Source organism: Elaeis guineensis, chromosome 13 (genome assembly GCF_000442705.2).
Source record: "Elaeis guineensis isolate ETL-2024a chromosome 13, EG11, whole genome shotgun sequence".
Lineage (NCBI taxonomy): Eukaryota > Viridiplantae > Streptophyta > Magnoliopsida > Arecales > Arecaceae > Elaeis > Elaeis guineensis.
In genome coordinates, this window is record NC_026005.2 from 71,371,915 (window position 1) to 71,390,552 (window position 18,638).

Genomic DNA, 18,638 nt, shown 5'->3' on the forward strand with positions numbered 1-18,638 from the left:
TTTCCTCCTTCTTATTAGGTCTTTACTATTAGATCTTTATTGCATCTATTGTTAGGCTTTTACTGCCATAGGTTAAAAATTGCTTCTTTGGTTTGACAATTTTGTGATTTTTCAAGTTCTTTGGACAAAATATTCATCCTAGGATAATTAATAATCTTTTTTATGAGTAGATAATATTCTGTACATATTGCTTGAGATAAAATCTAATGACTCGGTGAACTATTTTACCATTAGTAATCCAACCCTTGATCCAAATCAGAAATTTGACAATCTCAATCCAACTATTGTTTAAAGTTTCAATATATATTTTAACTCAGATTTACCAAACTCAAGGTACCTTTGTCGGCTAGTGACCGGACTCTAATTCTACACTATCACATAATGCAAAAGTTTTGAAGTTCGAACGTGGCATCCTTATCATTTCATTCTTTGATTTTAACCCATGAATTTGGAAACACAGTGGACCATCTTTTCTACTCCAATAGCTATTCTTATATACTTAATAAATGACAAATTCTATTATTTTTTTAACAAAATCAAAGTTTATTAAGAGATAAACAAGAGAATTTCCCCTTAAAAGTCAGAATATATTTATCAAATTCCACAAATGATAAGAAAATTTTTAATGAGATGGGAAATAGTGATCAAATTGGGATTTTTTTTTTTTCAACAAAACCAATTCAACCTGATACAGATACAGAACGATCTAGTTCAATGTGGCGTACAATTATCAGAGTATCACTAAAAATAACAGCAATTATTGAAGGTATAATACCTCAGCACAAAAGGGAAAGTAGTAAAAAAGGAAGGGAAAAAGAAGACCTTGACTTCGAGTCTTCAACGGAACCGGCACAAACAGGGCTCGCCCGCCAACGCAAGTACGGCACCGTCGTCCACCCTAACGTCCGTTAACAACACCGTCCGCCACCAACTCAAGCCATCAACACCCCAAAGAAAAATCCCACTTTTCTTTGAAAACCGCACACGGCGATTCCCCAAATCAATTAAAGAGACCTTCAATCGGACGGTCCAGATTTAAGGATACCAAAGCAATCCTGGAGTCCAGCGGAAAGATGGAGACCTTTTGTCTTTTCTGCTCCCCATCATTTTTCCCGTGGGACGCTCCGTACAAAATACCTCCGGGCGACCGCCCACCTACCATTCAATTGCCCTCGCGATTCGCAATCCCAACACCCAAAGCATCGATGAGCGGCAGATGCGCTATCCCGCATAGACGGCTTCATCCGTTGCGTACAACGATCTGTTTTCTAAGGGAACACGGAATGGACGTTGGAGATGGGGGTACATCGGATTCTTTTCTCGATTTAAATAAAGAAAGATAAAATTGACACCCGGTTCGAGTCCGAGCCTGGGCGACTCGGGTGACCCAAGCCTCCCGTTTCGGACCGAGCCGGGGCATCTTCCCCTCAGTTCGTTGAAATTTTCGCACGATATCTCTCTACTTTATCCCCCCTCGCCCCGCACGGTCCGAAAATCCCACCCCCATTCCCTTCTCTCTCTCTCTCTCTCTCTCTCTCTCTCTCTGTCTGTCTCGCTCGTCGTAGCTCCGAAGGCCAGTCTCCTCTTGCCCTCGGAACCCTAACCCTAGTCCGGGGAACGGACGAAAACATAACCTTAGCACGAAGGGGCTCCGATTCGATCGCCATTAGCGGAGAGATCTCCGCCCATTCGCGTAAGTCCGCTCTCTTGTCCTCAGAATCCCCTGATTTTCGCCCGCCGGATCGCCCGCCCCAGTCGCCGGGCGATCAATCTCGGGCTTTGGGCTCGTGTGCTTGGTGGATTCTTTGTTTCAGTTCATTTTGCTGTTTTGTTTTGCTTCGCCCGCTGAATCGGGCGGGTAGATTGGGAATTTTGGGCGTTTGGGCTGGATTTCGTCGGGGGTTGCGGAGAGGGAGCTTGGAGTTTTGCTTCGTGGGGCTTTGTTGGTGGTTGGGCGGGCTGGATGTTCGGGGTGTGGGAAGTGGGCTGCGTGCGGAGCACCTGTTCTAGGGTTTGTGTGATCTCGCCCGTTCGTACCTTTGCGCGGTGCTGTTCATACTGGAGGGGTAAACAGAAGGTCTTTCTTTCGTGTCTTCATTGCTTATACACCTGATATTTGGATGCCGAGTTGTTGATGCGCTAGGTGGAGCGTATACATTTTGGCCTTGGACTTCTTGCTTGAGAATTGGTTTGGGAATTAATAGCAACTAATGATCTGCGGGTGGCTTTTGGAGCCTGGGTTTTAGATGCATTAAAGAGCTATGCATGAGAGGTTGAAGTTCTACTTACCATATAATGGTTTTCTTTCTTTCTGAGGATTTGGGTTGCTCGTTTTGAGCTCTACTTGTGACTGAAAAAAGATGGTTTTGTATGGGGAGAGATGATTCTTGATGATGATGTCTTGTTGGAGTATTCGTAGATGAAGTGTTGATGAAATGGAATCTCAGGCAGACGTATAAATTTTTGGAAACTCAAGCATCTTAATTAAGTTTGATTCTTTAAGCTTTGGGGCTAGCATATTTGTCAAAATCTAGTCTTTCAGCTTTAAGTCCCACAAACTCACCTTATAACTTATGGCTTATCGTCTTCTTGCATTGGTTTGTTGCCTTGCATTGTGGAACCAATGAAATATTTAATATTATTACGTAATTTCAAACTGCATCCCTCCAGCCAACATATTTTGTGCTGGCGTTTCAGCAATCAGTTAAGCAAAAATATGTCAAAAACTGTGTGCGGTGTCTATTTACCATCTTCAAAGGTTTCAGAGGTAACATAAAATCAGATCTCCAGAGCTGAAGCTTAGAGCAACAAAATCAATCTGTCTTCCTACAAGGATCAGCATTGACCGACCTTTTTGCACATGAAAGCTGTTAATTTTGTAGGACCTTGTTTATATGAAAGCTATTAATTTTCCTTTTAAGAGTGGAATGTTATGCTATTTGCTAGACTTCCTTATTCCATTGTATGTTCTGGTAATGGACTAAAGGGTTTGCCATTTTTTTTTCCACCTTTTTTAAAACCAAAGAATGGACAGATAAATCTTGCACATTAATTAACCTGCTCTTTTTTCTCTACAGATTCATATGAACCTCTTATATGTGTGCTGCTTTATTGCATGAGTACTTTGTTCTCGCCTTTTGTACTAGATTATTTTGTGTGTCACTTTGTGTGTGTCCTCTGACAGTTTTTCTTTGAGTTATCATTGTTTTCTGTAAATGTTAAATAAGTATTCTCCCTTAAGAAAGGGCTACCAATTTATTCAAGACATTCTCACTTAAACTAAATGATCTTGGCTGTTAGTTTTCTAAGTTTATACTGTTACAAGCCTCCTAGTGCTGAGAAGGGACAAAATTAACTTTTACACTGTTACACTTAATCTATGATTTAACTTTCATGCACGTGAGATGTGATTGACAAGTTACAAGGAAACACTGTATGTGAAGGGACAAAATTAACCGTATCCAAGTGTCATTTCTTCTTCTTTAATAGTTATTCTATTTTTACTTTTCTGACTGAAGCTACATGAAAAGTTCGGCAGCATCATAATGCCCATTTCATGACTTATTATATGTACTCTTTATTTCTTTGGTTCATCTGCCATTGTTACTGAGCCACCACATGATTTATGTGCTGTATAATTTTGCTTAGAGTATTTTTGTTATATTATTTATTCATTTTTAAATCAGTCTATTCACAGGGTGGACATCCTGAGGGTGCATTTAAGAGAAAGGAAGTATCTTACCGTCAGGGCATCACCTGTCGTATACTGCATCCTGAACTTGTAGAAAATTTGAGTTATAAGGCTTGGTTGGTGGACACTGGACGCTCTATCCCTGGGAATGAAATTGCTGAAGAGGTCCACAACTTCTTTGGGCAAGACCAAACATCCCAGAGTCATCAGTCTACAATTGGAAATGGGAGTAGGCCAAATTTCAATAGCAATTTGCAGTCTGGAATGCAAAGCCAGAGTAAAATACCCCTGAATGTTAGTTCAAAAAATTCCACTACTTAGTCTATAGGTATGTGCGTATTAATTGCTCTCTTGATTTTGTCTCCATTAGAATCAGATTCAGCCCCCCAACCATTGCAGCCCTTAAACTTTGAGCAACATTGTGGTCATAGTGCAGCTTGATAAGTGGGTCATCTTTAATACAACTGTAATCATATATAACTGTGTTTTCTTGTGGTCTGCCCTAAAAATGAATGAAAGAGAAGTAAATAGATATTTCACCCTTCCGCAAAGCATACCTGTTTAGTTGGTTATGAAGCTTGTTTATTCATGTTGTTTTAAGATTTTTTTTCTTTTTCAAATTGTTTTATCATCTTCAGATTCTGAGAGAGAAAATATTGATCTGTCTTTGCAGACTTTTGGTCTGATTTTTCACTCAGACAAATCTTGGTCCAGATTTTGGTAACAGTCAGCCTAGAAAACCAACAGTTGGGTTTGAAAGGATTTATGCATGCTCTCAAGATACTCAAACAAGGCTTGATCAAGCAGAGTTTTTAGAGGATAATTCTTTTTCTGATAGACATAATTCTACATTTAGAGGCTTGGCTACTTTTAATCCAACAGCTGGGGGAATGCTCCTCAGCACAGTTCGGGCCTTATAAAAGATTCAGAAACATAAGAGTTTGCTCAGGCTACTGTTAATTTTGACTTTCATGGTAGTCAACAGCAGCTCATTAGGAGCCACCTCCTAGGAACATTACAACCTCATCTAAGGCAGCAGCCAGGTTTTAGCAACATGCAGCTGTGGCAACAACAGTTGATGTACAAACAGCTACAACAGCTTCAGAGACAGCAGCAACTTCAGCAGCTGGATCAAGGGCCAAGGCAGCAGAATCCGCTTAATCAATTGTCTTCTGCTGCAAAGCCAGCAGCTATGAATCAGTTTCCTGCTCCTATCAATGAAATTCCCATCAATGATGCATCTAACTATGCATGGTCAAATAATTTTGTAGGAGGTGAGTCCAAATCACCTGGCATTCCTCAGATGTTTGTTGCTGGTAACACGAACTGGACACAACCCAGTGGCTCTCCTGCCATGCAAAGTTTGACAAATGGTATGATGTTTCCAAATGACCAAGGCCAAGCAATTCAGGCGATGGGGTTTGTGCCACAGCAGCTTGATCAGTCTCTGCATGGCATGCCAGTCTCCAGCAGCAGAGGTTCCATGAATCAATACTCTCAGTTCCAAGGGATGCCTAGTGATAATATGGATATGATGACTAAGACAGTTGGAAACCAAGCAGAAAAAGTGTCTATGCATTCAGGTCCACTTAGATCTTTTCAAAGTGGGCAGAGTTTTGCTGAACAAGCTGGTTTGCAAGATAATATATCAATGTCTACGCAGAGCTTTCAGGGAAAAAGTTTGTTTGGGAATGCTATGGTGCAGAGTGTAAGTAGTAGTGTTGCATCAGGAAATTTTCAGCAAGCGAATCATTTGCAGCGCAGTTTTCAGTTCCAGAATTTTCAAGGTATGCAGGAGCAAGCTGATTTGTCAGGCGACTTGCATGAAAAACCAGCACCACAAGTAGGACCTTCTCATGATGTAGCAAGTTTAGATCCGACAGAACAGAAGCTCTTGTTTGGTACTGATAATGATGACAATTGGGGATTTTCTTTTGGAAGGAGTGTTGACTCTTGTACAGGAGGCTCTCTGCATGGAAATTCATTGGACAATGATTATTGTGGTGCATTTCCATCTGTCCAGAGTGGCAGTTGGAGTGCGCTTATGCAGGAGGCTGTACAGGCTTCTAGTAGTGACATGGGGCATCAGGAAGAATGGAGTGGCCTGACATTCCACAAAAGAGAACCCTCTATTGGAAACCATTTGGCTACACCTAATGACAATGGGAAACAGCTAGCAACATGGAAAGACAATAACCTGCAGAACACACCTTCTTTAACTTCAAGACCTTTGCCTTTGTTTAACAATGCTGATGCAAGCACAAGCCTTTCTACTGCCCCTGGTTTTCATCATTCTTTTACATCTGTATATGAACAAAATGATAAAGTACCAGCTGAAGCTTCCCATGAGTCCTTCCAGCAGTTAGCTAGAGAAACACAGAACAAGCAGTCTCTTCATAATCAGAATCAAAAGCAGTTTCTTGAGGGTGGCCTCCAATCACAAATGCATACAAATGACGGTGTTGGGGCTGGGCAATCACATGGGCAGATGGAAAACAATTCATGTTATGCAACAGTGGAGTCTAAGTCTCATAACATGCAGGGTGCTTGGACTCACCAGCAAAACATGCCTTTGTCAAATACTACTACTCAGTCAAGTAACAAGCCAAATGGCTGGAACATGAAACATTCACTGGTTAATGACGACACTAAGTATGGTCAAAGGAATAATACAAATAGATTTATGAATATTGAAAGGAGTTGTGATGGCAGTGTGTGGAAGGTTAGTGGAAATCAAGTGACTTTGACAGGTGGACCACAGTCGGTGAAATCTGACATTGGCAGTCCCCAGATGCAAAGCGATGCTTCCTGTATGGGTAATATAACTAGTGTTATGGATTCGAGCACTTTGAGAGTGAATCAGGAAATGAATCAGTATCTATTTAATAGACATCAGATTGACCGTGGAAAACATGTTGCCCTTGATTCCTTTGTAAATTCTGCAAATGATGAAAATGTGGGAGGAAACCAGTATAATAGAAGCAGTGGATCACAAGCTTGGGAATCAACCAGAAATAATGCTGGAAAAGAATTGGTTGAAAACTATGACAGCAAGCATGAACATTCAAAGGTGGTTTCAAATGAAGACTATATGTCAAACCATTCAAATCTTGGGCAGCATAGAAGTAGTGGAGGTGCTGCAAGGGAGAGCCCCTTGTCAACTGAAGATGACCCCCATGCTTTGGGTAGTGGCAGCCAAAAATCATTCTGTCAGTCTGGTCAACAAACTCTGGGGTCCCACATGCTCCAGTATCCTCAAATGGAAAGTATGGGGATGAATATCCAACCATCTATCCTCCCTTTCCAGGCATCATACCCTCAGGGTCTGCCTCGATCAGTGATCCAAGGATCAAATCAGGAGCAAAGATATATTGGGCACTCACAGTTTGCTGGACCTGTTGCTTCAAACAATGTCATTGGCATGGCGAAGGTACTGATGTATTCCATGTGCTAGTTAATTTTATAACCGATGATATTTATACTTCATCAAACGTCTTTCTTTCAGTTGTTAATGACACTTCTTCATTTACAGGGAAACTTTAGTAATTTAGAGAGAAGTCCAAAAGGAGCAGAGGACATGCAATCTAGAGGTACTGTACCAAACCATGACTCTACTGGGTATGCTTCCTTTGATGGATCAAGTGCTCAAGATTCTCAGAATAAGGGAATTGGTCACACAAGGTAACTGGTATCTTCAGATATTGCTATTTGGTTATGTTGTTATGATCTCTTCACTTTTAAGAACCTCATTTCAGATGTCTGCACGCATGAATCTTATTACTGGCATTGAACATTGCTCCACTTCTTTTACTTTTATGTTGCTCATTCGATAAATATATCATTTATGCTTCAGATCTCACTGATAATTTTGTATGAAGACTTCCAATATGTCATTTGAAGGCTTACCATCCTTTATGTCTTCCACTTATCCATTTCCCAATTTTTCGGGGATAAGCAACTTGTCATTGCCATGATGAGAGCCCCATTTCTGGCTGTGGTATTGGCTATTCCTTATATCATGTATCCTTCTAAATAAGCAAACCAATCTGATTTATTGCAGTCAGGATATGCTTGAGCTTCTTCACAAGGTGGACCAGTCAAGGGATGTCAAATCTATTGCTACATCTGATATAACTGAAGCAGCTGTTTCTGATATCTCTGCTTCTCGTCCTCAACTTGTTCAGTCTTCTGCCTCACAAGGTTTTGGCTTAAGATTGGGTCCACCATCCCAACGGCAACCAGTTTCAAACCAGCCTTCTCAGACTTCCTTACATGATTTTAGTAGTAAGCAACTTGACCATGAATCAAGGAACAAAGATCGAACATGGTTAGCTTCTATGGCTTCAATTCAACCTCTGCCTCATGAAACATCTAAAATAGAAAACTGGGACACTAAATGCATTGTAACTGGACATACATGCAGGGAAACCTCACAATCATATAGTCAGGTCAACTCATCATCGGCAGCTGCTTTAGATCTTTCTCATACTGGAATCCAGTCGCAGCAGCAGCGGCAGCAACACCACCTGTCTAGAGCATCTGGAAATGAGACAGTGGAGCTATCTGCAAAAGTTTCTCTTGGCAGTCTGGCTAATGTAAATTCATCCATTAAAAATATTCCTCTCAGACAGCAACATGAATCTCATGACAGAGTTTTAGCTGATCAACCTTTTCAGGCATCAGTGCCTAATCTGTCTGGAAGGATTCCACCTTTTAGGCTTGCTTCCTCTGCTGATACTCATGCACCTCCTGCTTCACCGTTTTATTCTGCACAGACAGATCATTCCCAACCAATGGATGCAGGCTTTTCTCGTACTGGAAATTCAGGCCAGCAACTCTCTGTAGTAGACTCTGGATCAGGTTCGCAATCTTCTACATCGGGGATGCCTCAGCAAGTTGGCTTCTCAAAAATGTTGCATAAAGTATGGACAAATATATCAGCTCAACGTCTAGCAGGCATCCAGCCTCGCAAGCTTACTCCTGCTATACTTCAGTCCATGATTTTATCTAGTAATAACAGGAGTGCAGGTCCTTGGGGCCTACAGAAGGCGGATGATCAAAAACAAAAGGGAGAAAATGCTCCATCTGAGGCTGGTACATGTTCTGTCAAATCACAGCAAGCCATCTATGGAGATGAACATCCAGTCATGGATAGTTCCTTGCAACAAGTATCTTCTGAGGGGCTGGATGTTGCTGCAAAGACAGGCATTGCATCCCAAGGGCAAGAACCCATGCGAAAGCATATGTTAGAAGGAAGTCCTGCTGTCTCGATTTCGTCCTTGGTCCGTCTTCATCAGCAAGATGCCAGCAAGGGAAAACATGGGCAGGACTCAGCATGCAACTCGCAGATGGTGCATGTTCCTCTTACAAATGCTGCCTCTTCTAGCGGTGATGTTGGGTTGTATTGGCACACTTCAGTACCTTCAGATGTTAAACAGCAAAATTACTCTCTGTTGCACCAGATGCAAGCCATGAAAGGTGCTGATTCTGATCCAAGCAAGAGGGCTGGAAAAAGGCTTAAAGGGTCTGACCTTGGTTCTGATGCTTCACAGATGGACTGGAAAGCAGGTCAGGGGCTTGTTTATGGACAGAATATGGCCTTCAGGGTTCCAGCAGATAGTGAACTGGGTGCAACTTCGCACAGTTCATTTGCATCAGATGTTAAAATGCTCAGCTTTGCTTCAAGGGACAATGAAGCGAGAAGTGCAAGCATGTGTTCCCAGCTCTCTGGTAGAGAAGCATCTTCTCAGGATATGCGCATTGTAGGATCTCATGATCTTCAAAGTCACGTTCACTCTTCTTCTACATGTTCTACATCAGGTCTAGTAGGAGGAAGCAAGCATCCACATATTAGTCCTCAGATGGCTCCCTCCTGGTTTGGGCAGTATGGAACCTACAAAAATGGTCAGATTCTTGCAGTGTATGATGGCCAGAGGACTATAAAACCTGCCACACAGCAGTTTCATTTCCCAAAAGTTTCTGGGAGCATGGATAACAGTTCCATAGTAGCTCAAAGAATGGATAGAGGTCATCTTGATGGTCTTGGGCGAAGCACATTATCCACAGCCATAGCTGCCAACGAATCTTCTCCTGGTTGCCTCCCTTCTGATGTCATGGACCATGATATAGTTCTGAGAAAGAAGCGTAAAAGTGCAACATCAGAGCTTCTACCATGGCATAAAGAGGTTACACATGGTTCCCGAAGGCTGCAAACTATCAGGTGGTAATTTCCATCAGTTTTGGCTTTGTTTGATAAGTGCCAGTACTTCATTAATTATTGATTTGCTTTATTTTTGTTTTTTCTGTTCTTGGGAGCAATATGATTTCTTTGTGATCTTTCTAACTAGCAAATTTTTTTGAAATTGTGTACAGCATGGCAGAGCTGGAGTGGACTCAGGCTTCCAATAGGTTAACTGAAAAGGTTTGTGAATTGTCCATTTTGACTGCTATTAGTTCCCATATTGTAATCATATTCTTTACATCTATTATTTTCTGACTGTAGGTGGAGGATGAAGCTGAGATATTAGAGGATGGTTTCTCAGTGCCTCGACCAAGAAGAAGACTAATCTTCACAACTCAGCTAATGCAGCAGCTTCTTCCTGCTATACCGGCAGCAATTCTTAAAACAGAAACAACTTCAGCTTATGAAAGTGCAACATACTGTGTTGCTAAATCAGCACTACTAGATGCATGCAGCTTGATTGATTGCTCAGGAAGTGATTCCAGCATGCAGTTGGACAAGGAAAATATGTAAGCATGCCCTTTAGAAAATGAACAAAATAGTATGATTTCAAGCAGCTAAATTGCTATGTCTAACATATTAAGTATGGATAACATGCTAATTTTAATTGCTGTTTTATTGGAACAAATGCCATATCGATGCATTCGTTTTCTACCGAACATTTGATAAAACCATGGCCATCTAAAGGCAGTTGTTTTCCCCTTAATTTTATAGGATATCTGAAAAACTTGAGACTTCGGAGAAAGTAGGAGACAACATTTACTCCAAAGTCGTCGAGGACTTCATTGGAAGATCGAAGCAGCTGGAAAGTGAATTTTTAAGGTATGAGCAATTTTCAGTGCATGGAAAATCCTCTTAACCTTTTTTTGTGATGAAGTTGATACTCTGTCATGATTGCATTAATGACTCCAGTGTCTGTCTATGTTGCCATTTTTTCTGACTAACATATGTATGTATGTATGTTCCATGTACTCTTTGGTATGGGAGCATACTCCTTGGAAAGTGCTGCCTGTACCATCTTTACTATATGAGGGCGCCTAATATACCAGGATATGTGCCTGTATTTCAGTATTTTAAACTCCACTTGTGTTGTTTGACATTACATTTAATTGTTACAGAACTTATTTTGTGGAATCTTTAGTCTTGCTCTCTGATTATATTCCTTGGAAGCAATCTTTTGAGTTGCAGCAGTTATCTCAAGCATGTGGATATGACTTCGTTTTCTTCTGAAAACTTGGGGTTAGCCGAAGAAAAAGAAATCTTTGAGCTTCTAAAATACCAAGCACCTGGGTAATTGTTTGTATTTCCTTCTAAAATGGTTTTTAAAATCTGAAATTTATTGCTTAATCTGAAGTTAAACTAGCCAAGGATTATTAATGCCAACCTTTTCCTCATGTGAAGAGAGAGGGGCCTAATTCCTTGAAGCAATTTAAGGGTGATCAACTATGATATTCATTGATGGTGATGACAAAGAATTATATTATTAAAGTTATGATTACAGGATTTGATGATAGGTTAGTGCATGGTTGTCTAAAAGCCCCAAAAAAAAAAAAATCCAATTTCAAACTATGGCACATCATTGTCTGTGTATGGTCATTCGTGTGTGGCAGTTTTGAAAGGATGGCTGCATTTTGTTGATGGGAGTTTTAGCCACATAAATCATATTGCACTAGGACTAGGCTTTGGACGAGCAAACTGTTAGGTATGCCTTTTTTTTTTTTTTTTCACTTAAGATCTGCACGTCTTCTATCTTAGAGATTTATATTAAGTGGTGCTTTTGGTAGACATAAGTCGGAAATAGGCATGATATTATTTGTGGATTTTGGTTTACTCTCTTATATTGGAAAAGAAACTGAAATGTGTAGATGTTGTTTGAAAAGGCTAACTTTCTACCTTCCAGTATGATGAGCATTTGCTCTAATCCTGTGTTATATTTACAATTTGTGCTGAGAAGTCTATGTACCACTTTAGAAATGCTTTACAGAATTGCAGGTTGTTTTTTCCTCATTCTGTTCCTGCGTCAGCTTGGATGTTGATTTAGCTATCCCTCATATGTTCTATTCTTTACCTTATAACATTTTGCTTTGCCATAAGAAAAAGGGGAAAAAAGAATTGTGCGTGTACTGTAGAGCAATAAGTGGATGTGACCATATTTCAACTAATGGTGAGCTTGGGAACTAAATGAGATCGAATATGTAGTCTTGTTTGGAGATTACATGGGATTTTATGGAGAGGTGATCTAGTATGTAGTTAGGGAACAAATAGCTTTAGAGAAAAGTAGCTTGAGAAGTTCTTTGAGAGTCCTGAGTCAACAATGTAGGAGAACGAAAGAGAACTTCACCTCCAAGTTTCAACGGGTGATTATAAAGAAACAAGTGTAAGATTATGTTCTTTTTTCTAATATAAAAGAGAATTGCAACACTAATGCAAGTGACTTACTGAAAGAGAAAAGGCACCTGATGTTGTATAGAAGGTGAGAAAGGTACCTCTTGAAATTATTAAGGGTGTGTTTGTAATGATTATCTCTTGCCTTAAGGTGATACATACATCCCAACTGCCTTTTTTGAGCTGTTCTTAGGTAAAGGAATCCACTGTGATTTTCCATATTCGAAGCACAAAATCACGTGCCACATAGGCAGCTAATGTACATCCGTCTTCATTAGATCCAAAGGGTTTAGAACCTTTGCTTTTGGTGTTTGTATGTCTTTGTTTCCAGCTGCAAATCTAGAATTCTGCAACAAATTTAATTGTCGAAGTCCTAATCTTTTTGAGCTAATTTCTCAGTCCAATAAAGTGAAAGCATAAGAAAGAGGGAAATACTAGAGAGTCGCTTGTGCTTTATTTCTTAAACTGAAAATTACAACCATAGATATCTATTTAAAAACCATTAAACAACTGTTTATTACTTTTTTTTTTAATGGTATCTGGACTTAAGGTATGCTGTGCCAGAAATGATACTGGTACCATTTGTCCAGTAGTAAGGTTTTACATCCCAGCGGGATGGGGGTGTTCCAATCATCCCATTCCGTTTCTATAAGAAAACGGGATCAGGATGGGTTTGGGACACCAAAACCCATCCACGCAAAGAGAGAAGAAACAATAAAGAAGCAAAAGAAGGAAAGATAAATAAAAGAAAAAAATGAAAGTAAAGAAGAAAAAAATGAAAAAAAAAAAACGAAAGGAAGGGAGAAGAAAAAGAAAGAAAAAGGAAAGGTAAAAAAAGGAAGGTAGAGGAAAAGAAAGAAAAAATGAAGAAAGAAAAAAAGAAAAAAAAGAAAAAAAGAAAGGAAAGAAGAAGGGGAGAAAGATAGATGATATCTATCAGGATACGTGATCGGAATTACTGTTGAGACGGGACGGGATAGCGGGGCTTCCCATTCCATAGAGAAATTAGGACATCTTTGCCCCACGGGATTTAAAACCTTGCCCAGTAGAATGGTATGGTATGGGACCATGCTGTTCCATGCCAGGCATGTATTGACATCGCTAGAGCCAGTATGGGAGAGGGAGAGGGAAAAGGAAAGAGAGGAAAAGAGAGGGAGGGAGGGGGAGGGCGAGGGTTGAAGGGAGGGAGAGGGAGGGAGGGACCGGGAGAGAGAGAGAGAGAAAGGGGGGGCTTTCGAGCCCTCTCTCTTTTGGCCGCATGAAAATAGGGGCGGTCCCTTGTTTTGTTGGGGGGGAGAGAGAGAGAGAGAGAGAGAGAGAGAGAGAGAGAGAGAGAGAGGTTTTGGGCCCCCTCTCCTATGGCCATGCAATAACAGGGGTGGAGCCCCTGAATGTCTCTCCCTCTCTTTTTCCCTCTACCTCCCTCTTCCTCTCTCTCCTCCCTCCCTCTTGTTTTGTCGGATTTCTCGAACTGAGGGGCGAAGCCATCCCCATCCGCTCCTAGTATGGCTTGGTACACCTCAAGCTGGAATGGTTCGGGGCAGTACAACATTCCTTGGACTTCTCTTAAGAAGTTGTTTCTTGGAAAAATGAAAGAATCAAAACAACAAATCCCGAGGAAACTAATATTTCCAATGAAAATTAAACAAGAGATAGGAGAAAAGGGAAAGTTTCAGCCATTGAAGGTGGCATTCGTAACTGTGAGCAACCTCTTTCTTATGGTTTCCTGGAATTACTTGAGTTACAATGGAATTCAGGGACTAATGATCAATAACTGAAATTTAATTTGGCTTTATCTTTTCAAAGAAGGTTAGAGTTTGGATATTTGCCTGTACTGCCCCTTGTACATGAAGAGATGCTAGAACACAAGTTTGAAGTAAGCGAGCATGCTAATACCCTTATTTTTATAAGTTGACAGGTGGTTCTGCATCCTGATGGTTAGTCATTATTGTGCAACAGTGTTTCGAGAAGAGGGACATGGACAGCATGCAAATTTGACCAGACCTGTTTTTCTTGTGGTATTTGATAGGCATGAAACACAATAATCTCTACAACTCATGAATAGGACCAGGAGATTTTTTTATTTTTTTTTATTTTCTTTTTCATTCATTACTTTATTTACTTCTGGATAGCAGGCATGCCAAATGTTTGAGGAGGATTGAATTGGTAATGGTGAAATCTACTGAGATTTGTGTGCTTTTTTTCTCAAAAGTCTGCTTTCCTAGGTCCTGTCACCTTGGAAATGGTTGGAGAATCTTTTGACTATGGTGTCAAATGTGGTAGAGGAGGCTTTTGAGAGGATGAGGAGCTTTCAATTGTCAACAACATATTTATATGGGAAAGATGGAAGAGTTTGTTGCTTGTGCATGTTGAATGTCTAAGAGCTGGGTGATCTGTGGTCTGCAGGCTTTCCGCAATATATAAGTGGATTAATATCAGGTTTATCCGGCTTAATCTTTATGTGGAGCCTTCTTGAAGAGAGAAGGCTTGGATAATGTTTGTGTCTTTATGATTTTTTGTTGTGAGTTCTAGCAAGTTAGTGGAGAACCTCTATGGAGATTGCTCTTTTTTAAGGATTTTTGGTTTGTTTAATGTATTGCATGGGATCATGATTCTTTGCTTTTGTGGTCCTTTTATAGCTGTATGATTCTTTCAACTTCCAATAGAAGGAATTTTGGCATGTTTTCCCAACTAACTAGAACTTCATTTCTTGGGGCGGCTTGCAAGTGTTATCCATCACAGGATGTAATTCACTATGATCTTCTTTGGTCCACTTAATATCTGCTTTGATTGTCCAAGGTTGAGGAAGTCATGTGCTTCTACGATGTTATATGATTGTGTAGTTTGGCACTTGTGCTCTAGAATGTTGTTTGCAAGATGTAACATGTTAGAAGTAGGCAATAGTTGAAAGCGAGTACTCAGTTGTGGAGTTCAAGAATTGCGCATGTGCGCACAAAAAAGATGTACTGATGGGAAAATTGATTAAAGTCCTATGGTTGTGTGCAACAACAAAGAGGTGCTGATATGTGCTTCATAAGGTGAATGGAAGCTGAGATGAATCTGAAAAAACTTGCTTAAATGGATGATTTAGCACTTTGAAAGGGATCAGTGGTTAAGGTTTCGATAAAGCTTATCTGAATCCGAGAAATCTTGTATGATCAGATTACTTAGAAACCATTACTTGTGATCCCAACTCTTCTGCTATTGTTGTTTCCTGACAAATAAAGGAAAACAAATCCAGAGGACATTTATGCCCATGGGCGGTATTTTCAGTCTCCTTTTATGGTTGTGCTTTAACACTGCTCTATTACATGCTTTTTATGTGGATTACTTGGTTGGATAGATTGAAATGGTTTTTTTAGATAAAGTAGAATTTGACAAGTGCAGTACACATGGCTGATTTGACTGGACGAATGACTTCAATTCGTCAACTTTTAACTGCTTGAAGGTTAGTACAGCCATTTTTAAGAACTTTTTGGTTGCTTGTGTGCATCATGTATGGGATTGACTCAAGAAGAAAATTTATTCAATGAGTTGCTCTGATCCTATCACAGAATTATGGGCTCAAGTGGAAAGAGTATTGTTGTCTGTGATTTCATCAACAGATGTTCACCTGTTTTCTCTTTTCCAATACGTTTTTAAATTATGCAATGGGCAGCATGATGCACGTGATTGGTTGTGGAGGTAGGAGCATTTGTTGGCTACTAATGATTTGATTATATGTGATTGCATTTCAGAGGTTCAAGTGACAGCAGTATATGGTGGATGTTATGGTTCTCATTTGATAAAAATGTTTTCTATTGGTCTTTTGCTTTTTCAATTTTTTGAGGATATGCCAAGGCACAGAGCATTTGATGGTTACTTATGATTTGTTTATAGGTGATTGCAATTCATAGGTTCAAGTCAAAGAAGTCTATGTTGGACTTGGATGATTATGGTTCTCATTTGATAAGAATATTTTCTTTTGATCTTTTGCCTTTTTTCCCCCCTTCAATTTTTTTGATTATGGGCGAAGATACATATGCTTATGTTTAATTCTAGAGGGAGTTTCCTTCAAAAAAAGTCTGGTTCTTAAGGGTGTATTTAATGAATGTCGATGATTTCATCAGCCTGTCAAATATTTAGGCTCAATCACTAGATGTTTCATGATCATTTTCATTTTCTAACTTTGTGTATAAATAGTTAGGTACGCAACTTTGGTTGGTTCACTATATGTTTGAAGGCAGATAAATTTAACATATTTATCCAATCAAACATGATCTCTCTCTCTCTCTCTCTCTCCCTTTTTTTTTTTTTGGTGTGTTTACCATGCTTGCTGCAAGTCTATCCACAAAATGTTCCTTTTACGTGGAGTTTTATTTTTGGGAATACATATCATGTTGATATATTTGATCCTTCCATCTTCTCTTACAAAATGTGATGCTTTTTTCAAAAAAAAAAAAATTCCAAGCATTTGAAGCTATGAGGGAACCTGCGGATATCCAAAGATTTCTGTTATGTCTCACACTGATTGTCCTGTCATAATTTCCTTACCACTATTCTTAAATAATTTCTTCTTATTTACCAGGTTGGACAGGAGGACCTCCATGTTGGATGCACGACTGGAGTGCCAGGAGTTGGAGAGGTTTTCCATTGTCAACCGTTTAGGCAAGTTCCATGGCCGGAATCACACTGATGGAGTTGAGAGCTCATCGACTTCGGAAAATGCCTCCCGCAAAACATTTATGCAAAGATATGTTACCGCACTTTCCATGCCTGGAAATCTTCCTGAGGGGGTTTTCTGTTTGTCACTCTAGATCATTTATTAATTGATTTCCTTTCCTTTTTTTTTTTTTTTTCAACCCCTGCCCCATGCTTTTCCACTCCCCATTTATAACATTCATAGGCACATACATGAACATGAAACAGGGAGTGCGGGGGAGGAGTTACGTCCCATATATATAATATGAGGAAGCTAAGGCAACCTCATAGGGGGTGCCCGCCTTTGAAACAAGTGCTTCTTGTGTTTTCTTTTACCCAAAGCACAGGTCTCTGTATATTCATGAAATTAAGGTAGGTTTGGTTTCACATCATTTTCTGGATGGAGACAGAGTTTAGCACCATTAGATATGTCTCACATCGTTTTGAGTCAAAATGGATAAATTGAAAAGAAAGCTGATTGAAGAACTTGTTACTCAGAGAGCAAGTTTCAAATGTTTTATTAATATGCAATAGCCAATCGAATTCTTGTACAATGTATGATGTATTAGTAGCTTATATTAGATATGATCACTAATTTGGGCATTAAATCCAAATTCTTAAAACTCTTAATATGAAATATTACTAAAATTCTGAAAACCCATCAACATATAAATTCGGTGAAAACTTGGTGCTGTTTGCAAAAGAAAATTTGTAAAAATATAGGCTGAAAACCTTTGAAATATTTCCTGGTCAAATTCTCTGTTCGTGATTTTATTGTTGCATATAAAATTTGCTATCATAAGTATCAGCTATGGATTACTACATTGCCCCGTAAACAACAATTTCAGCCATCTAAGAAGCTTGGCTTGTGATTGGATGCTCTGGTCACAGGAGAAGCATGACAGAGCAGGTAAAAGTTCTTAGCAGGTGATGTTAGTCATATGTAAATCAGTGATGAAGATGTTATCTTTGCGACTAATGACACATCTCAGATTCTGATGCACCCCTGGAGCGTATGGCGAACCTGCCAACCAAGCACCAGAACATGAAGATGCACGCTAAACAATCATCTCTAAGATTGTATGAGAGAGTCAAGTGGTTTCATGTGATATCAATGATTCTATCTCCCATTTCAAAGCTACCGATATGGAATTAATTAGAAGGAAATCTGATAGCAGATTGGCCTGCAAACTTGTGGTCTCGTTACAAGGGTGAAGTGGTCTGAGTTAGGAGCATTCCTCTAATCTAAATGTCTCTTGGGTGGATGAGAAAGTTGCGGGATTTAAATATCTGAAATTTGGGTATTTTAAAAGCTTCATATCAGAAGTGTGCTCCATTTGTCATGGTTGCATCATCTGAGCTTCTTGGGTGGTAATTTCAAAATTATGTGAATATATATTTACAAAAGGTCAGAAAGAATAAGGACTGCCAAAAATCAATAAATGTTATTTCTGAGAAAAATTTGCAAAAACAGCGGTAAAGAATATTGAGTTACTTATATATAATGATATGGAAAACAAGAATAGGATGATAGAAACAATTGCTGATAGCAAAAAATAGTACTGCTGATAGCATCATTTCTTTTTAACTAAAATCTGTGAATAATAAGTCAATATTTAATTTTTTTAACTAATCCATCTA

At 39.6% G+C, this 18,638-nt stretch overlaps 1 protein-coding gene across 5 annotated transcripts; it reads left to right on the forward strand.

The window, feature by feature from the left end:
• Positions 1 to 1,494: 1,494 nt before the first annotated feature.
• On the forward strand, positions 1,495 to 17,494 carry LOC105055973 (uncharacterized). 5 transcript variants are annotated; one of them, XM_019854503.2, is made up of 10 exons: positions 1,496 to 1,693; positions 3,687 to 4,019; positions 4,365 to 7,121; positions 7,224 to 7,372; positions 7,752 to 8,018; positions 8,115 to 9,911; positions 10,064 to 10,112; positions 10,194 to 10,441; positions 10,647 to 10,754; positions 16,885 to 17,494. In XM_019854503.2, the coding sequence occupies exons 3-10, from the start codon at positions 4,746 to 4,748 to the stop codon at positions 17,111 to 17,113; spliced, it is 5,223 nt and encodes a 1,740-aa protein (XP_019710062.2). In that variant the 5' UTR covers positions 1,496 to 1,693; positions 3,687 to 4,019; positions 4,365 to 4,745; the 3' UTR covers positions 17,114 to 17,494. The 5 variants fall into 5 exon arrangements, with proteins under 5 accessions (XP_010936316.2, XP_019710061.2, XP_010936315.2 ...); XM_010938014.3 differs by having other exon boundaries at positions 1,495 to 1,693; positions 7,752 to 9,911; XM_019854502.2 differs by having other exon boundaries at positions 1,495 to 1,693; positions 3,687 to 3,985; positions 7,752 to 9,911.
• The last annotated feature ends 1,144 nt before the right edge of the window (positions 17,495 to 18,638 follow it).

Coding starts and splice junctions, on each gene's coding strand:
- LOC105055973 (XM_010938014.3), top strand. CDS start 4,746: ATGCAGCTGTGGCAACAACAGTTGATGTACAAACAGCTACAACAGCTT. Junction 7,373..7,751: donor AAGGGAATTGGTCACACAAG/GTAACTGGTATC, acceptor GATTTATTGCAG/TCAGGATATGCTTGAGCTTC. Junction 9,912..10,063: donor CGAAGGCTGCAAACTATCAG/GTGGTAATTTCC, acceptor AATTGTGTACAG/CATGGCAGAGCTGGAGTGGA.